The sequence below is a fragment of the Patella vulgata genome, chromosome 7 (genome assembly GCF_932274485.2).
Source record: "Patella vulgata chromosome 7, xgPatVulg1.2, whole genome shotgun sequence".
NCBI lineage: Eukaryota > Metazoa > Mollusca > Gastropoda > Patellidae > Patella > Patella vulgata.
In genome coordinates, this window is record NC_065885.2 from 53,437,212 (window position 1) to 53,463,149 (window position 25,938).

A 25,938-nucleotide genomic window follows, 5' to 3' on the forward strand; every position below is an offset into this window, starting at 1 on the left:
TTGTTAAATTTCTTATGTGCACACAAAGGAATAAACCAATTGTCTTTTCAAATGAATATTTCTTTATTTTCAAACATCTTAATACCGTTTTTTTCTTCAAATAATTTTTTAAATAATTTATATTCCAAAAAATCTTAACATATCAACTCTATAAAGGATAGTATTACAATTTTGTTTACCCATTTTGGCTTTCCATCATATTGGTCTTCAAATATAATTTTATTTTTATATTTCCACCACTCAAAATGCAAACACTTATGAAAATGTATATTTTAGAAGTTTTCGATGAAAGATGATAACAATTTCAAAGCTAAATATTTCATATTATATAAGATAAATTTAAAGGTTATTGAATGTAGAATTTATATGTATGCATGTTTATTTGCGTTTTAAATTTTATGTTTTTACCCATGTGTCTCACTTAGCTAGAGCAGGGCACATGTGGTAATATGTAGTACTGTCAAGAAATAAAAATAAATCTAAATGGTTTATTTTAAATTGAAGTAATTAAAACAATTAGCATATACAAATATATAAAAAACGTAAATATCATAATATATAACAACAACAGTAATAATAATAGCAATTTGTCACAAAAATAAAAGAGCAAGAGTTTGCCTTGACAGAAAAAAAGTAGAGCTCCTACTAGACGCAATGGTGAGAATGAAAAACACAAATGAAATTATTATATAACACTTTCGACTTGTGTTTGTCATTTTCAGAGGAAACTGCCTGTTGTTTTCTCAAATTAATGTGAAATAGCTATAGTATTTCTTGTTCGGAAAAAGCTCTTCTTTTTTTGTCGTTACCTTCACAAAGCAGTTTAATACTGATATCTACTCCAAGTTACTTAGACATGCATTATTATAGATATATTCTACCATTCATTGCACTCTAAACTTTACAACAGTATCAGCAGCCATTTGAAGACACAGGAGTCAAGCTGTGTCAAATGGAAAATGATTCAAACAATAGCCATTTACCTGTATATATAAAATTACTTTTGCTATTAAAATGCTATTTGTATATAAATTTTTTAAAAGTTCTATAATAAAGGTATCCTTCACCTATTTACAAACGTACACCGATCATCATTAGTATACATACAGGTCCTTGTTTTTTTTTATGCCATCTGCACAACTAGTCACTAGACATTGTTCCTTGCCAGACCCCTACTTCCTGCACCACTTACCAGGGAATTTTTGTGGGCATCACTGGGACTGAACCCAGGGTCTCCTGGTTAGTGAGTCAGTGCCTGACTGACTGAGCCACCCTGGCTCTCTCCAGGAAATTACATCAGATACACACTTTCACAGGCGCACTAACCTGACCAGTGGTGTATGCAAAATTCTGGAAATAATAGGTCTACAAAAGTTTTATAATTATTTAATTTGATATTTTATGTCGATTTTCAGGTCGTCAAACTGTCACCATCCCAAAGTTTTCATAAATATTATAATAGGCTATCAATCACAAAGAAAGTGCAATAGCTAAATCCATAGAATTTGTTGGGATATGATTTAAGCTACTGAACTTCAGTCAATATTTTCAACAATATCTATATTTTCAAGTGTACAGGAAGCTATCACATGTTAAGACAAGACCCAAGGTGAATTTAAAAAATTAAATACATGTGTTTAATATGCACCTCTTATAAAGCTCTATGGATGTCATGCACTCTGCCAATAAAATACCTTTTTTTAAATACATGTAATAGCAATCAACAAACACACAATGGAAGTGACTAGTTTTTGTAAGAATGTACAACTGCAATGTAGGATCCGTTCTGACTGGACCCAGTAAAACTTGGTATCTTCATCACCAAAGCTCTTGTTTGACTGAAATGCTTAACATTTAAAATATAATAATTGGTAAAAAAAGTGTCTTAATACTCAAGAATATACGGTATATCTTACATATGGTAGCTTTACAAATTCTAATTCTGTAACAAAATATTTGCTCGGTAATTTGCTCCCAATGACAATTAAACATTTCAATATTCACAATATCTTTATAGATATTGATATTTTTATATTAAACATTAATAATCCATACCCATATCACTAGAACTATGTACAAGTATATTCTACTAAATTCACTAATAACTGCCATGCATTCAGTAGACTTAATATTACTCTAGCTGCCTTGGTCACCATCATGTCAAGACAATCATTACAAACAATATATTATATAGACTTGCATGAACTACACTGTGTTATAGGGCTAATCTCGATTATATTTTGAAGAATAAAACTGCTTAATTTTGTGTTAAAAGCCCTTAAAAATCCTCTATTTTAGCGCTGAGCAACTAACTCAATATACCTAACTCAATATACGTGACATTTTTCAAACAACTTAAATGGAGATCGGTGTCCCAAGCTGTATTATACGGTGTCTGGATAAAACCAGACTTTTATTTTAAAAAATAATGTGTACCAGTAGTTGAAATTTACCTTACGTTATCAAGTACAGCATGTGGCTCATGCACTGTATAGACCTCTAAGGGAACGGCAATAGATTATCAGGTCACCCAACGAAAAAATTGACCCAAAATCTTAAGAGGGTTACATGTCCAGATATGCGGTTTTGACGTTCACATCCAAACGACTGAATATTTTGAGGTAAAATTTTGAGAGAAGGGAAATACACTATTCCTCTATATTTTGGTATTTAGATTTCATATGTAAACAGACTTTTATTTCTGAGACTGTTAAAATTGGGATGGTCCCTTTAAAAGCAGGGCTCTGGTTATCATATTATTTCTTTATACAAATTTACTTTTTATATTTAGTGGAGGTATTGCACTAGCTTGATTCACTGTATCACATATCTAAAACACACACAGAGGCTTGTCTTTTACAAGTTGTCGGTGCTAGTTTTAAAATCACACATTAAAAAGTGTGTGCATAAAAATCCAGGATTATTGAGGTGTGCTTGATTCATGGTGTCACACTTTACAAATTGTAACAACAATCTGTAACAGTCAAGTTATCTGTGTTGAATTCAATAGTTGTTCAATCAATTTATATTGGTTCCAGAAAAGTGATTTCCAGTAATAATAAATTAAGTGAGCCACCTTTATACAAGAAGCAGTTAATATGTATAATCACGTATTTCCTCAAAGTAAAAATCATATCACAGTTGGGTACCTAATATAATTACACATAATCCTCGCTTTAATCTTGTCATGCAATCTAGTCCCATTCTTCAGGTAGTGAGGATAACGATCCAAACCTAGAAAGACAACAACACACCACCATTAGAAATCTCATATATATTTCAGTGACGTTCATATCAGGGGTTTTACGTCTACTTCCACTTATTTAATTATAGTCCCAAACAACTGTGTGAAGTGTTTTGACTGAAAAAATACCATTTTTCAGTTATCCAGTACAGCCATGTCTACAGAGTATAACTCAGATACATGTGCACATTGACTTCCAAATTTATTTTCACACATCTACCTTTATATCATAGTGGAAGCCATATAATACAATCAGCCAGGTATGTACACTTAAGGTCAAATACTACCTGAATAAGACATCAAGTTTCATAAACAAAGACAAAATAAGGATCAGCAAATCCTGTAATTCAATATTTAAACATACATTATGCAAGAGCTAAATCTGCCAATTGCAGGTCTTTCTTTCGGACAGAAATGTTATCTAAATTATTAATTAGACATTAATTAACTTATCCAGATCATAATCAACTTTCGATGTCATCACTAGTCTGCAATATTAACTGGATTAGGATCCTATTTGCTGCTCGACTTTCATTCATGATTTAATCATGTAATGGATAATCAAGACTATGTTTTTTTATCGTACTGACTTTAGTAATGATGATCAAGTCTAGGTCGAAATTCATTTGCTAAATTCTCGGTTCAGAGTGAATCAATTTGACTGAAATTTTCAGCAAATTCCCTTTACATTATCTAGTTTTTAACTATTATAGTGAGAACTGCCAGCTCTTTATCTAATCTCCCATAATGTATATTTAAATTGTTTGCATGCAGGTTTGTTTAGCAATAAAAAGAAATGAGAGAACCCAGAGAAAACTTATAACTGTGAGATGTAATTTACATCGGTTAGAAACCAACGGTTCTGTTCATATTGGAATTATTATCTGCACAAAGATACATTATGTAAGAGCTGAGGTAAATCTGCCTATTGCAGGTCTTTATGTTTTTGGCTTCAAATGTTATATAATCTATAATTACTTAGACATTTATTCTCATGACAAGCCTATATATCCCCTCTCCAGATCATCGGACGGAGGAGATTTAAATGGATTGTAACAGGATCGCCATTTAATGATTTAATTTAAAAATGGTGAATCGAGACTTAGTCTTGATTAACAATTACTGTTGCTACAATAAAAAACAATCTATACCACATCTTGTCAAAACTTCAAACAGTGATAACTTTGCTCAGAATGAAGTAATTTGAATGAAATTTTCAATATAGTCATTTTGCAATACCCATTTTTGAACTATTATAGCAAGAACAGCCAACTAAATCTTACATAATGCATGTTTAAGTTTGAATACAAATTCAACTGGAGTAGATGATTGTTGAAAAACACTCTCCATTATTTGAAAAAAAAAGAAAAGGAAATTGCTCTCCAATAAACGCTATCCATAACCTGAAGAGCCTTTTCTTGCTTATAGTCAAACATGCTTTGCTATTGTTGAAGGAACTTCTAGGAAATATAGTCAGGATTGGTCAAAAGCAACTTGCAAACTACCATGTATAGTTTATTTTTAACTGAAACTAATGAGATGAGGAGAGCTATTTAAGATAAATATGTAGGTGAGTACATATACCATTGTTTCCATAATTTAATAGCATACCTTTCAATAATAGTATTATTTTCTTTAACTAACTGTACCATCTCTTCAACTGAACTTCTGGTAGTTTTTAACCTGTTTGTAAAATACAATTGATTAAATAGATGATGAAATAAATTTAGAGCGTTGTGTGTAAGAAGTAAGTTAGTCACACAGATCCTTTGACACACACCCTCCCCCCTTTAAAAAAAAACAACTCTCCTTTATCAGAATCTTTAAGAATATTGGAAACCAGAAGAGTTATTTTGTATTTCCCAAAATTAGGCAAGCGACCCCTGTCCTGTCACAAACCAGCCTGGGATTAAAACCTGAAACAAGGACACTTCATTGATGTCTTACCTTCTGATGTAAACTAGATCATTTTGGGACTAGCACATGGTTCAATATTATTTCATAAATTCGCGTGCGGTCTTTGGCAGTGGGAGGAAACCAGAGAACTCGCAGAAAACCCATGAGGTTGGACAGGTGACCCTACTCCTTGTCATGTACAACCGGGGAATCAAAACCACGCCAGTTGACTCAATGACAGACCTTATAATACAGCATGCACATTCGGCCATTCACCCCCCCACCCCCTCTGATGTAAATCAAATTGCATGCATTAAGACAATAAACTAGAGTGTGGCTATGGTAAATAACGAAAACTTACCCATCCAATATATCTCCAGCAACTTGTCTTCTCATAGATTCATCTTTTTTGGTATCATTAACACTAGCACTAGCAAAACTCTGTGATGCCACCAACATTAAACTTTTAGTTTCATTATCAGGTGCACCATCATCTAATACACTAATAAAACACTGCATCAGCTGGGGAAAATATATAAACATGATTATAGTTCTACATCTTTCATCACTATAAAAACTGTTTCCATTTAGAACCGTATAAACCAGGTGTGGCCATCCTTTGGCTTAAGTGGCACAATTAACATATTAGACCATTCAAAGTGGGGCATTTCTCCACATAATAATAATGATCTAATATAAGGAAAGTGTGTTTTTCTTTAATTGTGCACAATTTCCCCCTATGTCTTTACTCCAATACGTATTGGTACATTTCAGAATATCGGGAAAGTCTTGTAAATGCCCTTCAGGTCTTTGTTTTGAATTTTTGTTGCCACACTTGCATGGATGGTTTGGAGAGTCTTATGGGGGTACCCCTTGTCAGCTGATACCTATTTAGAGTTATTGCATTTGTCCTTGAAACCTACTTATTCCAAATCTCAGATTTCTTCTTTGACTGAGCAACATCCTATGAAGTTCTTGATGTCTTACAAAGCTGGTGGTGGACATATTTTTACTGTCTAGCAACATTAAGATTTTATTGGGTAATTTCTGCTTGCAACAGATACTACCTAGTGTTAAAGGTATTAACTTATGTCAAAGATGTTCAAGGTGAAAAATTTTCAAGTCGTAAAACAAATTAAAATGAAATGGGGTTTAACGTCCTACTGTTCTGCTTCAACTGGGCTAATGAAGATGAGCATATGCCACACAGTGTGCTATGAGACAAATTTCGCCCTACTCTTATATCAAATTCCAACTGACAAGGGATCTTTTACATGCATGCCAATGTGTACACGTGACCTCGGTTTTTCGTCCCATCCGATTGACTAGACAGCTGTCCTTGTCAGGCCCTCTGCTCTGCACCACACCACTGAAAAGGGGAAACCACACAGGAAAATCCTGATAAACTTTCTTGGCCAACACTGGGAGCGAACCCATGACCTCCAGGCTAGTGAGCCAGCGTCTTACTCATTCAGCCACCGTGGCTCCAAGTTGTAAAACAATGTGTATGCTAAAATTGTTAATTTTGTCAGCTTCTCATACAAGAAGTGGTATAAAGTGTCTGATATCTGCCCTGTTAATAGTGGCATCATTCAACAATGGAAATAAGTCTATCTTACTTCATTAAATTTATCATAAAATGAACTCTGTAACTGGATTAGATTCTTCATTCTTGTTTTATTCTTGGCACTCTCTCTTCGACTGTCTGTAGCTTTCCTATAAAAGAATAATAAAATTACTGGGATTAAATTGAATAATTCAAGTGTTTTTCTTCAGTCTATCGATGTAGAGTGCATGCATCATAATCTTTAGTCAATGGTAATGGACATTATTATTAATCATTTCGACACTTAGAGACTTCAGCTGAGAAACAGGGAGTTGGATTCTGGAGGTTACTCTTTTAAGTTGTGATAACATTCATATGCATGATTTACATGGGCACGATTCCTGGAGAGTAACCCGGGTATCATTTAATCTTTTGTACCTAGCACTAATTTCTTTCACATTCACCCCAAATCATCTAATTTGTAGTTGTGTCCGGTTTAAAGCTGACAGATTAATTTTGATAATGAGTGTCCAATTTACAAGTATTTAATTTTCTGAACACTGTTCAAAAATTAATCATTATACGTCAATAATCAATTTGGTCGGGTTTTTTTTTTTTAACAATGATTGAAAAATTAGACGTTTGTAAATTAGACACCCATTATCAAAATTGAATGGTCAGCTTTAAACAGAACACTAATTTCGATTAGCTACTAACCCAGCTGGGGAGCCTATCAGATTCCTCGATCAACGCGAATACCAAGTCTCGCGCTTTCCAGCTAAAATGTCTACCTGTGATAATCGAGTTGCAAAGTTCAAGGTCCGTTCAATGTCAAGGTTTCCGTGGAGGTTGACACGTTTGATTTGAGCGTGTTTGTGTCATAACCCCTGATTGGACACTATCATTGACGTGTCTGCGTTAAAGGGAGATAAAGTCGCTATAAGTAAAGGAATTGCCAACCAGTCTAGCAACATCTAGATGTTGTAAAACTCGCAGTTGTAGCTTCAGGAACTTGCATTCCCATCTACTCTTCATTAAATTCCAACTGCCAAGGGTTCTTTAACATGCATGTCAACGTGTATTCTGTTTTACAACCCATCCGACTGACTGGACGCCCTTCCTTTCCAAACCCTCGGTCCTGCACCACTGACAAGGGGAAACCAGCACCATACTCCCTGAGCCATTGTGGTGCCATTAATTTAAAAACAGAACCTACCTGTACCAAACTTGATAAGCATTATATAAATCATGGGCCCGTGGACAACAATGAGTCGTTAGTCGTTTCTTGATTTCTTCGGATATTTTCTTTATCTCCAACCTAAAAATAGAACATGATAATATGGTCCAGATCTGGTGTAAATTATGAAGTTGGTCGATTTTGCACTTTTGATTGAAGACCAATTCTCAAAGCTGTGGCTCAGAAAACTAGTCTCTTTTTACTAGCTTAGAGGTGTCGATCATATGGAAACATTCTACCATTCTTCATTTAAGTCCAAGCTAAAGGGACAAAAACTGACTAAATCAGATGGTATATTGATAGAATTAGAACTTTGCACTGAACAATGATAAAAACTGACTAAATGAATTGGTACATTATATTGATATAATTAGAATTTTCCACTGAATGATGATAAAAACATGAATTAAGAATTGTTATGACATACTTGTTTGGCTGCTTACATCAAAATATATACTAATGTCCAAAAGAAAGTATACACTGTGCATTTTGTGCTGCATCAACCAAAGTCGTTTTTCCATGGTATACGGTATTTGGGTAGAATGTCAATTTGTTTCACATTTTTATTTTGCTTAGAAATGTTGAGTTTGGATGCAAGAGACAAACTCAGTAATGCTTTATCAAATATTTTTAACCTAAACAAAACTTCGTCATACTTTTAGTGTGTATACTTTCTTTTGGACATCAGTATATGAGAATGAAAAAGCAGTCATGGTTATATTTGGATTTAAAATGGAATGGAATCTCCATAATATTATATAAATTGAACTAGAATCCAAAAATATCTAGTAATCTATTATTTCTGTACCTTTCGTATTTATGTATCTGTTCATCGTTATAAGGTAATATTCTTTTAGCTCGATTTTCTTTTAAAGTCATTGTAGATTCTTCCAGTTTAATCACAAGCTGGTTCAAAATTTCTGGACTGAAAATGAAAGTATCATTCTATTTAGTTTCAGATATAACACTATTAATTCCCTATTATTACTGTTTGGGTTGATGTTGGGTGTTTGGTTAAGATAGAATGTCTCAGCTAAGTTTGATTAGTAGTTTGGATAGGACAAAAAACTAATGTCACATGGTACAAACTGGTTGTGCAAATAAGTGATGTAGACAGAAATGCAACTGTTTAGAAAAACCTATACAAAAGCTATGAACCTTGTAGTAATTGAGCTCAATCAAAGAGGAAATAGATTTATATTTCTCAATGATTTGTTGAAAGATAGGTTGCCAGGCAACGAAACATACGCCCACAGCAACTAAATCGTCCGGGCAGTCAACAAGGGTTGTCGCATATTTTTACTTTTTTCGGTAATGAAACATTTATAATACACTAAAATCTGATTAAGAGCAACAACTCACGAAGTAATTATCAGAAAACTATTAGAATTTGTTTGGTTTTTATAAAGTTCTGCCCCATGCTAACGTTTTGTATGCAAAGCTTTTAATATCATGGATTTAACTGTTTAAGTCATAAAAATTCATTGAAAATCAATATACTTCTTCGTCTCAAGATCTTAAACTCTGTGTATCAATCTGAAGTCAATCGGATTATAACTTTAGCCTTTAGAGCATCACAAGATTTTGCAAAGTGATCAAGGGCCATAACTTTGGCAGTAATTATCGGAAATCGTTTAAAATCAATAGGAATCTTCGTCTCATGACCTCAAACACTGTATAAATTTAAACTCAATCGGATATTAACTTTAGCCTCTAGAGCATCCACAAGATTCTTTGAAGTGATCAAGGGCCATAACTCTGGCAGTAATTATCGGAAATCGCTGAAAATCAATAGGCTTCTTCGTCTCATGACCTTAAACACTGTGTATAAATTGAAAGTCAATCGGATATTAACTTTGGCCTCTAGAGCGTCCACAAGATTTTTCAAAGTGATCAAGGGCCATAACTCTGGCAGCAAATATTGGAAATCGCTGAAAATCAATAGGCTTCTTCGTCTCATGACCTTAAACACTGTGTATAAATTTAAAGTTAATCGAATATTAACTTTCGCTGCTAGAGCATCCACAAGATTTTTTGAAGTGATCAAGGGCCATAACTCTGGCAGTAATTATCAGAAATCACTGAAAACCAATAGGCTTCATCATCTTATGACCTTAAACACTGTGTATAAATTTAATGCCAATCGGATGTTAACTTTAGCCTCTAGAGCATCCACAAGATTTTTTAAAGTGATCAAGGGCCATAACTCTGGCAGTAATTATCGGAAATCGTTGAAAATCAATAGGTTTCTTCGTCTCATGACCTTAAACATTGTGTATAAATTTAAAGTCAATCGGATATTAACTTTGGCCTTTAGAGCATCCACAAGATTTTTTGAAGTGATCAAGGGCCATAACTCTGGCATTTATTATCGGAAATCGTTGAAAATCAATAGGCTTCTTCGTCTCATGACCTCAAATACTGTGTATAAATTTAAGGTCAATTGGATATTAACTTTGGCCTCTAGAGCGTCCACAAGATTTTTCAAAGTGATCAAGGGCCATAACTCTGGCAGTAATTATCGGAAATCGCTGAAAATCAATAGGCTTCTTCGTCTCAAGACCTTAAACACTGTGTATAAATTTAAAGTCAATCGGGTATTAACTTTGGCCTTTAGAGCATCCACAAGATTTTTTGAAGTGATCAAGGGCCATAGCTCTGGCATTTATTATCGGAAATCGTTGAAAATCAATAGGCTTCTTCGTCTCATGACCTCAAATACTGTGTATAAATTTAAGGTCAATTGGATATTAACTTTGGCCTCTAGAGCGTCCACAAGATTTTTCAAAGTGATCAAGGGCCATAACTCTGGCAGTAATTATCGGAAATCGCTGAAAATCAATAGGCTTCTTCGTCTCAAGACCTTAAACACTGTGTATAAATTTAAAGTCAATCAGATATTAACTTTAGCCTCTAGAGCGTCCACAAGCAATTGTGGACGCCGGACCGTCGGACGGACGGACGGACAGGGGCAACGACAATATACAACCACATTTCAATGTGGGCGTATAAAAATGAAATTGTTCCCTGTATAAGGCAGTTCATCTTATTGGCCAGCTTACCATCTATCAACAGAAAGGCAGCCCTCTGTAAATTTCCATTCCATAGTAAGTTGTTTTGCCTCCAGATGAGATGTTGTTAATTTTTTTATAGATAATCTCAATTCTTCTAATAATGCTTGAATCTGTAGAGGGAAAAATGTACCAATCAGGGTATTCTTTTTAAAATGTGGTAATTTTAATGTATTGTGTATTTGTTAATATCATTAACAGTAGAAAATTGTTCCAAATATTGCATGCATTTCTCAATACCTCCACCACAATAGAAGCAGATCATTTTTAAAAGTAGCATTCCCATTTTATAAGGAATAGCTCCTACAAAACAAACCCCTGCTAATAGGAAGTACCATTATTGCAACTCCTTATGTATGAAATGCATTACCGCAAAGACTTGGGGTATATTACCTGCACATAGAAAAAAGGAAATACAGTGACTTGCTGAAAACACTGGGATAAATTAAATCAGAAACTGTGAAGTCCCTACGAAAAAGAACTTGATACAACTTGTCTGCAATAGAAACTATATAGTAATTTAATGCAAATATGAATGTATAATTTCCTGCAGATGCGAATCGGGGTGTATACAAAATGACAGGATTTCCAATAACAACTAACTTACAGAAGTAAACAGATGGTCACAAATAGGAACTGAAATATATAAATACCTGTTTTGTACGCGAGTCAAATTCTGTCATGGCTTCTGTTTGAATCTGTTCTATGCGGGTAATAAGTTCTTGTAAAGGTTCGACAGGATTTTTATTAAAGAGGATACGTATTGAGTTGATTTGTAGAGAAATAATTTTTATAAACTTTCTAAACCATGCTTTTGTTGTTTCACAAAACTGTGTCACATGGTCTAAGTTGCTATGTTCTGTTTGAATTCCTTGGTTTAAATCAATACTGATAAAAAAATAAATCATATTCAGCTTTAATAAGATAGGTTGCCAGGCAACAAAACATGGCCACAACAACTAAGTCGTCCACAAAGGTAGTCACATTTTTATTCTTTTGTGTGTAAAAGGAGAATAAGACACTAAAACTGATCAAGGGTAACAACCCATGAAGTACTTATCATAAATAATTCAAATTTGATTTGGTTTCTAGATCTTCCTGTTTCTAAAGTTTATTAAATAAAACATAAGGCCAGTATAATCAGATGATAACTTTTGCTGTTCCATTTATTGGAAATCATTGTAAATCAATAGGCCTCTTCATCTCATCAACATAAACACTTTGTTTAAATCGTCCGAGATAACTTTAGCCTCTAGAGTAGCCACATGATTTTTTAAATTGATTAACTCTAATTATCGGAAATCATTGATAATCAATTCACTGCTTTGTCTCATGAACATAAAGGATAGACTGCATATATTGGTGCTTTGTAAATTGAGTCGTTCACATAGGCTAGTGAGAACTGCAAGAGAAGACAACTCTGCTTATAGTACCTGTATTGCTTAACAGCTAAATGTTGTAATTTATTTTGTTGTACTATGGTAGATATTGCTGCTTGTACAGAATGACCTATTCTACAACACTCTCTTGCTGTACGGTAATCTAATTCTAAGTTTGCATGAGGCTGATCATTAATCAGTGGAAATGGAGCTGAAAAATACAAGTCATCATGAGATAAATATTTATTATAAATCCAAAATAATACACTGGTGGCTGGAAGACAGAAGACAATTTAAAGAGATGTGGTTATATATTTGTCTACCACCATACAGATAGGAGTATCCTAGTTGAAATGTTGAAAAGTAATAATATCAGTCATTGTGTATCATTAATATTGTACACTGTGTTAGAAAAACCTAATTCAAAATTACTGAAATAAAGATAGGTTGCCAGGCAACAAAGCAGCTAAATTGTCTGAGCAGTCGACAAGAGTTTTTTTCTTTATAGTTAATGAGAGAAATTACAAGACAATGATATGCCAATATCGAAAGGAACCAAGATCTTTTGGAAATAAACCTGTATTTCAAGTTTCGTCAAAATCGGACAAAAATTGTGACCTCTAGAGGGCCCACAACCTTCATATTACATCCTTTTACAAACTTTGCACACAAATTTTGTCGGGCAGTTTAGTTTCAATTTTCATGATATTCGAACTCAACCATCATCATGGTTTAACGGTGATATATTCGGACATTTTTTTTAAATCGGATAAAAATTGTGACCCTCTAGAAGGACCACAAGCTAAAAGCAAGATTTTTCGTACAATCAGGGGCTATAATCCAAGAAGTTACAATCTGATGTGACCAATATCGAAAGGAACCAAGACTTTTGGGTCATAAATCGGATAAAAATTGTGACCTGTAGAGGGTCCACAAACAAATTGACAAATTGTGGACAGACGGACAGGGGCGACGACAATATAACAAAGTGAAACAAGGGCCATAACTCTAGAGGAGTAATTAATGGATACTGCTGAAATTCAATAGACTGCTTTGTTTTACTAATCTAAATAATGTATATAACTCTAACACAGATCCTATGATAATTTTAGTTGTTTTTGTTTTACTGATCAAATAATGCAGAAAAATTTAATTCAGATAAGATGATAACTTTTGTTCACAAGGTTCAACAAAGTGAAACAAGGGCCATAACTCTAGAAATGAATCAAGGAAATTGCTGAAATTCAAGGCTTCTTCGTATTACTAATTTAAATAATGCAAGTAAATCTAATATAGATCAGATTATAACTTTAGTCATTAGGGTGTTCACAGTGTTCTACAAAGTAAAACAAGGACCATAACTCTAGAAATAATTAACAGAAATTGTTAAAATTACATAGACTTTTTTGTCTCACTAATGTTAACAACGTATAAAAATTAAATGATCCGATAATAAATGTAGTCTGTAGAGTGTTCACAAGAAATTTAAATGAGGGCATGTAAAAAGCTAAAACTAACCTATATAAACTGGATCATGTAAAATACATAAATTTCAAAATGATCAGAAAATAAATTTAGTCTGTAGAGTGTTCACAAGAAATTTCCATGAGGGTGTATAAAAAGCTTTTTAAAACTAACCTATATAACCTGGATCAGGATATGCATGAAACTCTTCAATCTTATTAAAGATAAAAATAGGATTATGTACAGTAATGTTATCTGGGTAATTTTTGACTGTAAGTAATGAGTCAATGGCTGCTTCTATATGTCGATTCTCAAACAGCAATAGCTGGTTTTCTTTCTCTATATCGGTCTGTTTCGTGATGTTCTCATGTAATTTAGATAAACTGAAAATAAATAAATATGAATAAATTGTAGGATCTTTGTAAGAGATAACTTCAACATAAAATGAACAAGCCAACAGTGAGGCTGATGTCCCCCGCCGAAATAGGAAAATAATTAGAGGACACATATAAATTTATCACAAATTATCTTTTACAAAGTACTGAACAATCAAACAGTATATCTTTACTTATAGTCTAACAATCAAAGTAGGAGAGTTATTGTTTTCCAAAGTCTCGACCAATCAAATTGCGTATCGCTCTGCTTACCCTGAGCAGAAAATGCTCATTATCAAACTTAGTCAAGGTATTACTGTAATGAAACTATACACCAAGTTTCATCAATCTCACTTAATTAGAACTAAAGTTATCGTGTCCCAAAGCATCAACCAATCAAATTGCTTATCTCTGCTTACCCTAAGCGGAAAATGCTCATCTTCGAACTCCATCAAGGCATTGACCTAATCAACACATACACCAAGTTTGAACATTCTAGCTCAATTAGGAAGAGAGTTATCGTGCCCCAAAGTATCAACCAATCAAATTGCTTATCTCTGCTTACCCTAAGCGGAAAATGCTCATCTTCGAACTCCATCAAGGCATTGACCTAATAAACACATACACCAAGTTTGAACATTCTAGCTCAATTAAAAGTTATCGTGTCCCAAAGCATCAACCAATCAAATTGCTTATCTCTGCTTACCCTAAGCGGAAAATGCTCATCTTCGAACTCCATCAAGGCATTGACCTAATCAACACATACACCAAGTTTGAACATTCTAGCCCAATTAGGAAGAGAGTTATCGTGTCCCAAAGCATCAACCAATCAAATTGCTTATCTCTGCTTACCCTAAGCGGAAAATGCTCATCTTCGAACTCCATCAAGGCATTGACCTAATAAACACATACACCAAGTTTGAACATTCTAGCTCAATTAGGAAGAGAGTTATTGTGTCCCAAAAAGTGTGACGGACAGACAGACGGACGGACAGACAGACAGACAGACAGACAGACAGACAGACAGACAGACAGACAGACAGACAGACAGACGAACCCATTTTAATAGTCCCCTGCTTTCTTCGAAAGGCGGGGGACAAAAATAACATAAAATGCAATAAGTTTGAATACTGATTCAGACAATAGACTATAACATAATAACAAGCAGTCTAACTAAAAAAGGCATATTGGTCAAAAAATTGTTCAAATGTATAATTTCTAATGAAATCATGATGTCTAAAGTTCTCATTTCTATTAATTTCATGCCTGTCATCTTTTTTTTCTCCCTGATTGTTAGCCAGCACCTTAAAGATAATTAATTTCTATACACTGAAACCAAAATAATACACAATGCTTTATATAGCAATATGAGAACAATCTGGGGATCTTGTAGTGAATCTCTCTTGATCCACACATTCCCAAAGAAATCCAAAGCCTCATAGCTTACCTGTCTTCGGTATTAAGGTATATTTTAAGACTTGAAGACATGTTAGGACAATAAGCATGGACCACTGATTTACTACAAAGACTGTCAACAGTCTCAAAATATGTTTCAAATGTCCACATATGGTCTGGGTTGATTTCTAATAACGATGCCAGTAATGGAATTAGATAAATTTGTAAACCCCTGAAAAAATAACCATCAACATATAAACAAAAACAGGAATTGATATAATTGAACAATAAATACTTGTAATCTGAAATGAGGATATTGCTTAGCATATATATAAAGTACTTTGACTAACAGAACTAGCTATGTTTTTGGCAGCTTTTCCCACATCAAAAACCCTACTATTGAAGAATATCTTGGCCCAATATTATTATATAGCGTGCTGAGAACCAAAGTGCTTTGATGCATTTTACAAACAACTATTGACAAAATAAATGGGTTACAATATTTTCTTACAACAGCTATAAATCAACTGTTTTGCGTAAATTAAAGGGAAGACCATTCCATAGTTCTGGAGCTTGTGCAGTGAAAGACATGTTGCCATATGATACAAGTTTTATTTTAAAGTGTTTTCATAAAATGTGATTCAAAGATGATCTGAGACTTCTACTCAGATAAATATACATTATACAAGAGCTATATCTGTCTACTGTGGGCCTTTCTTTAGGCCTGTAATGTTATATAAACTATTAATTAGACATTTATTAATATGACAAACCCATAATCAACTCTTGATACCATCGGATGTCACCGATATTAGGTAGATTAGAATCGTTCGGCCATTTAATGAATTAATTTGAAGAAGCAAGACTAAGCTTCGTACAACCAGTACAGTGGTTACTATCAATGCACAAACCTTCAAAACGTCAAAGGCTATATATCTTCACTCAGAATAAAGTAATCTGAATCAAATTTTTAATATATTCATTTTGCATTATCTATTTTTGAACTACTATAGCAAGAATGGCCAGCTCTGTATCTACATCTTACATAATGTATCTTTAAAAAACAAGATGTAGAAAAATAGGATGTTAAACCCCATTTCATATCAGTTCTTCATTTTGAAGATTTCTACTTGGTGAATATAATTCTAAAAGTTAAATAACATGGTGTGAAACCGTTTCTACACTTAAAAATAATATATATAAATCATACAGGTTGAACTCACTGAGATAGAGTACAGGTGTTTGGTAATACTCGATTCCAGATTATTGGATCATTGGCTTTAAGTTGTATACCAGATATTACACCTCGTTCTTTCTGACTCACTATCTTATACCTTCAACAGATTATCAACAATAACAGGGCTACATTCTATTAAAATATTACAGAGCAGGGATTCTATATCAAAATTTTGATTGTCACACATTTTTAGTTTGGGTTAACAGAGGTCAGAATTGGATAACCAGAAGTCGTTTGTCAGCTTCAGGAAATAGCGTCATTAATTTCCATTCCTTTTAATAGACTTCAACTAGAAACATTTTTATGTTATGTAGCATATCGTGTTCTGAATACAAAAAAAAAAAAAATTCAGAATAACTTGTGTAGCATTTAAAAAAATACATTGGCCGAATGGTTAGCATATGCGCGCTGTATTATAAGGCCTATCATTGAGTCAACTGGCGTGTTTTCGAATCCCTGATTGTACGTGACAAGGAGTAGGGTTGCCTGTCCAACCTCGTGTGTTTTCTCTGAATCCTCCGGTTTCCTCCCACTGCTAAAGACCCCTACGCGCAAGCGATTTATTGAAATAAAATTAAACCATATGTTGGTCCCGAAATGACCTAGTCTGTGTCGAGTGAACGTTAAACCCCATTTCTCTCTCTCTCTCTTTTAAAATTTTTATCATGACATGATTAAGTACAGCAATTTTGTGATTAAAAAAGTTACATTTTTGTCACTAATATTAAATGTAAAGTGGTTTACATAAATCAGTGTTTCTGTTGCCTGGTAAATCAGAAGCAATATGTAGATATAGAAATATCCTAAATCTAAGATGTAAATATTTTGTATTTTTGGAGGGGAAAATTTATTAAAATTTATGAAATTTTGTTCTCTCATGTATATATGTATACATGTATATGCAATTGGCAAGATGCTCTGAACACCTGCACTTAATCTTTAAAGGATGAGAAATCACTGATAAACAAACATGTGTGTAGACGCGGGTCCAGGGCTCGTAATGGTTGGAAATGGCATCTACATTGTTCCATTTTTCTAAATATATTTTGGGAGGCAACCCAGACCCCTGTTGTAGGATTTTGTTGCTTTTGGCACTTGCACAGTTTTACTACAACACATCAATCTGGAGATCTGAAATTTTCAGGACTCCCCCCCCCCCCCCATTGAAAGTTCTGGATCCACCCCCAGTATGCTGGCCTTTCGAAATTATTTTAAGATTATGGTGATAACATATAAATCTGTAAAAACCTACATGAGTTCTTTATCACGTCTACCACCAAACGGACGAAATGGAAGGTTTCCAGTTGCCATGTGATAGTAAGTTACACCAATACTCCACAAATCGACAGATGCATCAAATATTTTACTGTTATCTCTCCGTAATACAGCTTTCTCATACATATGTGGATGCTAGAAATAAATATATAAATGTTAGAAAATCAAACAGGCCAATTTGGTAATGGATTACAGATACATTGTACAGCCTGTCACGCTCGAGGAATATGAAAACTTCAGCTTGCCCAAATGCATATAGATATTCAATTCCTGGTGAGAAGCTCTTTAAAACTGCAAAATATTTTCAAAGAGAACATATTTCAGAGATTTTTTACTTGACAGTTATTCATTCTAAATCACATTAGAAGGCACAAAAATAGCCAGAAAATCAACTTTAAAACACAGGGAAAACTGCCTTTTTAAGTTGGACATAAGCGAAGGTTCAAGGGGAGTTACCCCCAAGAACTATCTGGTGATAAACTGGAGGTGAAATGGGGTTTATTGTCCTCCTAGTGTACTGCTCTGACAGGGCTAATGAAGACAGGCATATGCTATACAGTGTGCTATGACGGAAATTTTGCCCTGACAGCTGCGCTAAGGCCTACCCATATATAGAATTCAACTGCCAAGGGATCTTTTACGTGCATATCAATGTGTACAAGTCATTTATAGCACGCTTCATTCATTACAGGTTTTGTCCCATCTGAACGACTAGATAGCTGTCCTTGCTGACAAGGGAAACCACGCCGGAAAATCCTGATGAACTTCCTCGGCCAACACTGAGAGCGAACCCGCGACCTGATGACTAGCGAGCCAGCATCTTACTCACTTAGCTGCCGTGGTTCCCATTATAAACTGGACTAAAGAAATAAAAAGATTCTATATTACCAAATATTCTTCTGTTCCATATAGAGATATAAACTGTTCTTGATCTTGTAATTCTCTTGCTGCTCCGAAATCAGTTAATTTATACACAGATCTATAAAAATACAATATTTATAATATTATAAAAACAATCTAAATCACTGGCTGTGGAGCTATTCCATATAAGATTGATGTTCATACAGAATTCAAATTGGAAGATAATTCTATAACCTGTACCTCCTACTTGAGGTAGGTTGGAGAAATTCTAACCTTTGTAGCATTTCTTACAGCAGCAAGGATAATCTGGCAATCTTTGAATGATGTTTCTTGTAACATGGATGGGAAATCTTCCTTTGTTCTTTTCGTTGAATAAGCAGATTGTTTCCCCTCTAGTAGATTGGGTGGACCTTATCCGTGCAATAACTTGACATGTTCAATGTTATTGCATACTTTTGCTGGTTTACACTAGTTTTAGTAGAAATCATACAGAGAAGTGGTGTGAGTTTTGTGTGCAATAACAAGCATGCTGAGCAGGTGTCAATGCTACAAGTCATTTATAGCACGCTTCATTCATTACAGGTTACATAGAATTAGATAGGAATAATACACAGGTCACAATTACTCTTTATTTTTGAGCTGAGAAGCCTAGTCGAAACATTGTGACCTGTGTATTCCAGTTCAATTACTAAATGCCATTAAGCATGATGTTTTTAAAACGTTAACTACCCCCTATTGTGTAATTAATTTGACGAAGTGACGAAGAACTATGTACTATGTTCTAAGAATAGATTGGGGAAAATGCCTCCAAGGCGTAATATTACGCCCTACACACAGTGAGTGGCAGTTGTCCAGAACGTAATATAACGTCCTACACATGCTGCAATCGTGGGGGAATTCCCAAGGGATTCCACCAAGTGACGAACTATATTCTAAGAATAGGTTGGGGAAAATACCTTCAATGCGTTATATAACGCCCTACACACAGTGAGTGGCAGTTGTCCAGGACGTTATATAACAACCTACGCACTTAACGGGTTACAACAATTTAGATATAAATGACGATTATTACCTGCCATCAGGGTCTATACATCGTAGAATATTTCCTGGTTTTACATCACGATGTACAACAGCGTTACTACGTAAATGTTTCATACCACTGGCTAGTAAATAAAAATAACCAAATAAATAATTTGAAAATTTCATTCAAATTACTCTATTGTGAGCGAAGATATTAGCCTTTGAAGGTTTGAAAAGACGTGTGGAATAATTTCAAAGCTAAGTCTCGCTCCTCCATTTTTAGCTTAAATCAAAATATGACTAAACTGTTCTAATCTATCTAATATCGGAAAAATCTGATGCCATCGAGAGTTAATTATGGCCTGGATAAGTTAATTAATGTCTAATTAATAATTTAGAAAACATTTCAGGCCTAAAGAAAGACATGCAATAGGCAGATTTAGCTCTTGCATAATGCATGTTTAAGTAGTTGTAGTTTGTAAAAGTGACATCTTGAGGACCTTAACGGCACAATCTAATTCAACATTCGAATGAAAAAATAAGATTTTTGGCATTAGACAAAGTATTTAGGCACATGCCACGCCCAATCTTGTGATAAATGACACTTTGCTCATCCTGAATTTGGTTGCTGACAGCAGTATACCATCACAATAATAACTTACCAACATGCTGTAGAACCAACAAAACTTCTTCCTCTGGTAAACCAAATCTATTTTTGGATTCCTCCAACAAATTAAATAAACTACCATGTGCACAGTATTCCATTACAATAACTTTGTTATATGTTTGATTCTGAATTTGAAAAAACAAAAACATCTAATATTCAAATCTCTGATTCTAAACGATTATCTTTAATTTTGAAACTGTTCTTTCTCTCTCATGTCCAATTGTAAGGCCATGCAATACAAAAAATACTGATATTAAAAAGATGAGTCTTTAAGACAAATGACTGGAGACATATTGTATGGCAGTGACATGGTGGGACAGTCGCCACAAGTGGATGGGGTTGGGCAGATTTTGCAATGGCATCCCTGTGGGGTTGAGTAGCTTCTGCAGAAAGCACCAATCCAAAACACAGTAGTCTGAAGGCTGCGATTAAAAAAGTTGGGGTCTGGGAAGTGGTGGACTTCCCTCCCCTGTTTGTATTCATGCATAAGCATACAAGCCGGGGTGGTGGGGGTGTGTAGGGGTAAAAATGATAAGCCCTCCCCCCGTCCAAAAGTAAATTTGGTCCAAACCCCTATGTGTACATGTCAAGTAAATAAATAATATACAGCTTACTTCATCTTCAATAGCGAGTAGTTGAACAATATTCTTATGATTTAATTTTTTCATCACTTCGAATTCTCTTGTCTGTATGGAGATTGGACGATTAAAGCTGGCAGGACTAAATACTTTTACCGCAACCTTGTGAAAGGTCCTCTGTTAAAATATGAAAAATAAAACCATCTCACTGTACCATACTTACTCATGTATTACCACTATTATATTTTTTTCATACTCAGATGTGCTTATTTAGGCTACTAATAACAAGTCTTTGCATTAGTATATACTTTACCGTTTTATAAGTTAGCCCTGTTCTTCTATTCAACTGACAAAACTGACAGTCTATTTGCCTATTTACTAATAACAAGTCTTTGCATGAATATAATACATAGTTTTTACTTTTCCGTTTTATAAGTTAGCCCTGTTCCTCTATTAAACTGACAAAACTAACAATCTATGTGCTTGATTACTAATAACAAGTCTTTGCATGAATATAGTAGGCTATATATTTTTTACTTTTCTGTTTTATAAGTTAGCTCTGTTCCTCTATTAAAATGACAAAACTGACAGTCTATGTATAAAAGTTCACCAGGCCCACAACAGCACTACGTATCCTCAAATCAAACATATAGATAACCAGCGGCTGCCAGGCAGGATACGCCCACATTTTCGAGAGATGGATAGAGAACAAGCTAAAAAGAAAGTGATTTTCCCTACAATCAAGGGCCATAATTCAGGAAAGTACAATTCGATATGCGCAAATATCGACAAGAATCAAGATCTTTGTGTTATAAACTTACATTTCAAGTTTCAACAAAATTGGATAAAAATTGTGACCTCCATAGGATCCACAACCTTGATATATGATATTTTTACGCTATTTGTGAACGAAGGGCGGCCATTTTGTCTGTCAGATTTGGGCCGATTTTTACGAAGTCAGCTGTCCTTATGGTGTAACTGTGATATAATAATACGTTTTTTTAAATCGGATAAAAACGCGATTTTTCGTACAATCAGGGACCATAATTCAGGAAGTTCCATTCCAATCTGCGCGAATATCAAAATGAACCGAGTGTAACGGTTATAATATATAATAATACGTTTTTTTAAATCAGATAAAAATTATGACCTCTATAGGGTCCTCTAGCTAAAAACTTGAGTTTCCGTACAATCAGGGGCCATAATTCAGGAAGTAATGGTCCGATATGCGCTAATATCGAAAGGAACCGAGATCTTTGGGTTATAAACTTACATTTCAAGTTTCAACAAAATCGGATAACCAGCGGCTGCCAGGCAGAATACGCCCACATTTTCGAGAGATGGATAGAGAACAAGCTAAAAAGAAAGTGATTTTTCCTACAATCAAGGGCCATAATTCAGGAAATTACAATTCGATATGTGCAAATATCGAAAGGAACCGAAATCATTGGGTTATAAACTTACATTTCAAGTTTCAACAAAATCAGATAAAAATTGTGACCTCTATAGGTCTACAACCTTGATATACCATGTTTTTACACTATTTGAGAACGAAGGGCGGCCATTTTGTCTTTCAATTTTGGGCTGAATTTCACGAAATTCGAACTCAGCCGTCCTTAGGGTGTAAAATATGATATAATTATATGTTTGTTTAAATCGGATAAAAATTATGACCTCTATAGGGTCCACAAGCTAAAAACGTGATTTTTCGTACAATCAGGGGGCATAATTCAGGAAGTTATGGTCCGATATGCGCGAATGTCGAAAGGAACTGAGATCTTTGTGTTATAAACTTACATTTCAAGTTTCAACAAAATCGGATAAAAATTGTGACCTCTATAGGGTCCACAACCTTGATATACCATATTTTTACGCTATTTGAGAACGAAGGGCGGCCATTTTGTCGTCCTTGGGGGGTAACGGTGATATAATAATACGGTTTTTTAAATCGGATAAAAATTATGACCTCTATAGGGTCCACAAGCTAAAAACGCGATTTTTCGTACAAACAGGGGCCATAATTCAGGAAGTTACGGTTCGATATGCGCGAATATCGAGAGGAACCGAGATCTTTGGGTTATAAACTTACATTTCAAGTTTCTACAAAATCGGATAAAAATTGTGACCTCTATAGGGTCCACAACCTTGATATACCATATTTTTACACTATTTGAGAACGAACGGTGGCCATTTTGTCTGTCAATTTTGGGCCGATTTTCACGAAATTCAAACTCAGTCGTCCTTATGGTGTAACGGTGATATAATTATACGTTTTTTTAAATCGGATAAAAATTATGACCTCTATAGGGTCCACAAGCTAAAAACACGATTTTTCGTACAATCAGGGGCCATAACTCAGAAGTTACGGTCCGATATGCGCAAATATCGAAAGGAACCGAGATCTTTGGGTTATAAACTTACATTTCAAGTTTCAACAAAATCGGATAAAAATTGTGACCTCTATAGGGTCCACAACCTTGATATACCATATTTTTACGCTATTTGAGAACGAACGGCGGCCATTTTGTCTGTCAATTTTGGGCTGATTTTCACGAAATTCGAACTCAGTCGTCCTTATGGTGTAACGGTGATATAATAATACGTTTTTTTTAAATCGGATAAAAATTTTGACTTCTATAGGGTCCACAAGCTAAAAACGAGATTTTTCGTACAATCCGGGGCAATAATTTAGGAAAGTACAATTCGATATGCGCGAATATCGAAAGGAACCGAGATCTTTGGGTTATAAACTTACATTTCAAGTTTCAACAAAATCGGATAAAAATTGTGACCTCTGTAGGGTCCACAACCTTGATATACCATATTTTTACGCTTTTTGAGAACGAACGGCGGCCATTTTGTCTGTCAATTAGGGTGTAACGGTGATATAATAATATGGTTTTTGAAATCGGATAAAAATTATGACCTCTATAGGGTCCACAAGCTAAAAACGCGATTTTTCGTACAATCAGGGGCCATAATTCAGGAAGTTACGGTCCGATATGCGCGAATATCGAAAGGAACCGAGATCTTTGGGTTATAAACTTACATTTCAAGTTTCAACAAAATCGGATAAAAATTGTGACCTCTGTAGGGTCCACAACCTTGATATACCATATTTTTACGCAATTTGAGAACGAACGGTGGCCATTTTGTCTGTCAATTTTGGGCCAATTTTTACGAAATTCGAACTCAACCATCCTTAGGGTGTAACGGTGATATAATAATACGTTTTTTTAAATCGGATAAAAATTATGACCTCTATAGGGTCCACAAGCTAAAAACGCGATTTTTCGTACAATCAGGGGCCATAATTGAGGAAGTGACGGTGCGATATGCGCGAATATCGAAAGGAACTGAGATCTTTGGGTTATAAACTTACATTTCAAGTTTCAACAAAATCGGATAAAAATTGTGACCTCTATAGGGTCCACAAGCTAAAAACGTGATTTTTCGTATAAACAGGGGCCATAATCCATGAAGTTTCGATCGGATACACGCCAATATGGAAAGCAGCCGAGATCTTTTGGGGATAAACCTATATTTCAAGTTTCGTCAAAATCGGACAAGAATTGTGACCTGTAGAGAGTCCACAAACAAATTGTGGACGGACCGACGTCCGGACGGACAGGGGCGACGACAATATACGTCCACATGAAAATGTGGGCGTATAATAAACACAATTAAGTTTTTGAAATGAAATGAGGTTTAACATTCTACTTTTCCATACCAATTAGGCTAATGAAAATAGGCATCATAAACCATGCAGTGTGCTATGAGGAAGATTTTGTTTGAGTGGAAAGCGATGCTACGACCTACTACTCTTTATTCCGAAAACCAGCTGTCAAGGGCTCTTTTACGTGCATGCCAATTTGAGATTTAGAGCTACAAAACTGAACGTGTTCACCAGAGAAAACAAACAGAAGTCAGATCAAAGTCGCTGATCACAATTGCACTTTTCAGAATATCTAACTTTTTATCACAGCTTAATCCCCTGGCCCCGGTTTCACAAATCATTCTCAGGCTGAAGTTAAGAATTTATTCAAAATTGTTCGCCTTATTTTAAGTAAAATATAGCCCTTTATAAAACTTTTGTTGTTTGAATGTATCAAATACATGAATAAGAAACAATGTGCAAAGATTTGTGTTTCTGGATCAAAGATATTTCTTATAAACAGTGATTGAAAGTTGAGTAAATTCTTAAGTCTGAGAATGCTTTGTGAAACCGGGGCCTGCACATTTAACATTTAAGTTAGGAAAAAAATCAAAGGTGGGTAATAATCTCCTAGCTTTGAACCATCAAAATATTTCATCGAACACTTTTAGGTGGCAGTGGCTTGTTTACATCATCTGCAGTATTGGAAATACTCAACTCAAACATTTTTGGACTGATATTCTTTTTACAGATTCAACTTTCACAGTATTTTAGTTTGTAAGCAATTGACAACCTGTGACAATCAACAGCTTTAAGATTTAAATTCAATTCAGATAATCTGAAATCACTGTTAGGCTGTTAGCTATATGTAAGGCCTATCTCAAAACCCAATCCGGCATACGTCAGGGCTCTATAAAAGTTGAGTGTGCCTGCGCACACACTTGAAAATGTGCCTGCAGGGTCATACTGAAACACAGGGATGTGGCCATGATTTGGTGAGTGGTGTTAAAATATATTAGGCGAGCGGAGCGAGGCAAAA

General features: G+C 34.7%; 1 protein-coding gene across 4 annotated transcripts in view; it reads right to left on the reverse strand.

The window, feature by feature from the left end:
* Nucleotides 1-39: 39 nt before the first annotated feature.
* The window catches only part of LOC126828796 (serine/threonine-protein kinase TBK1), a 28,882-nt gene continuing 2,983 nt past the window's right edge, over nt 40-25,938 (reverse strand). For 3 of the 4 annotated variants that reach the window (XM_050558785.1, XM_050558787.1, XM_050558786.2), the window contains exons 3-19: nt 21,281-21,421; nt 20,662-20,791; nt 20,052-20,142; nt 19,007-19,097; nt 18,096-18,253; nt 16,830-16,940; nt 15,659-15,838; nt 14,012-14,220; nt 12,428-12,584; nt 11,648-11,882; nt 10,986-11,107; nt 8,732-8,848; nt 7,903-8,004; nt 6,760-6,856; nt 5,502-5,662; nt 4,856-4,927; nt 40-3,234 (exon numbers count right to left, since the gene is read on the reverse strand). In XM_050558785.1, coding sequence (XP_050414742.1) covers nt 3,195-3,234; nt 4,856-4,927; nt 5,502-5,662; nt 6,760-6,856; nt 7,903-8,004; nt 8,732-8,848; nt 10,986-11,107; nt 11,648-11,882; nt 12,428-12,584; nt 14,012-14,220; nt 15,659-15,838; nt 16,830-16,940; nt 18,096-18,253; nt 19,007-19,097; nt 20,052-20,142; nt 20,662-20,791; nt 21,281-21,421 — 2,214 coding nt within the window. In that variant the 3' untranslated portion in view covers nt 40-3,194. Of the gene's footprint in view, nt 3,235-4,855; nt 4,928-5,501; nt 5,663-6,759; nt 6,857-7,902; nt 8,005-8,731; nt 8,849-10,985; nt 11,108-11,647; nt 11,883-12,427; nt 12,585-14,011; nt 14,221-15,658; nt 15,839-16,825; nt 16,941-18,095; nt 18,254-19,006; nt 19,098-20,051; nt 20,143-20,661; nt 20,792-21,280; nt 21,422-25,938 lie in introns of those variants that run through there. The other variant, XM_050558788.1, reaches the window with a different exon arrangement.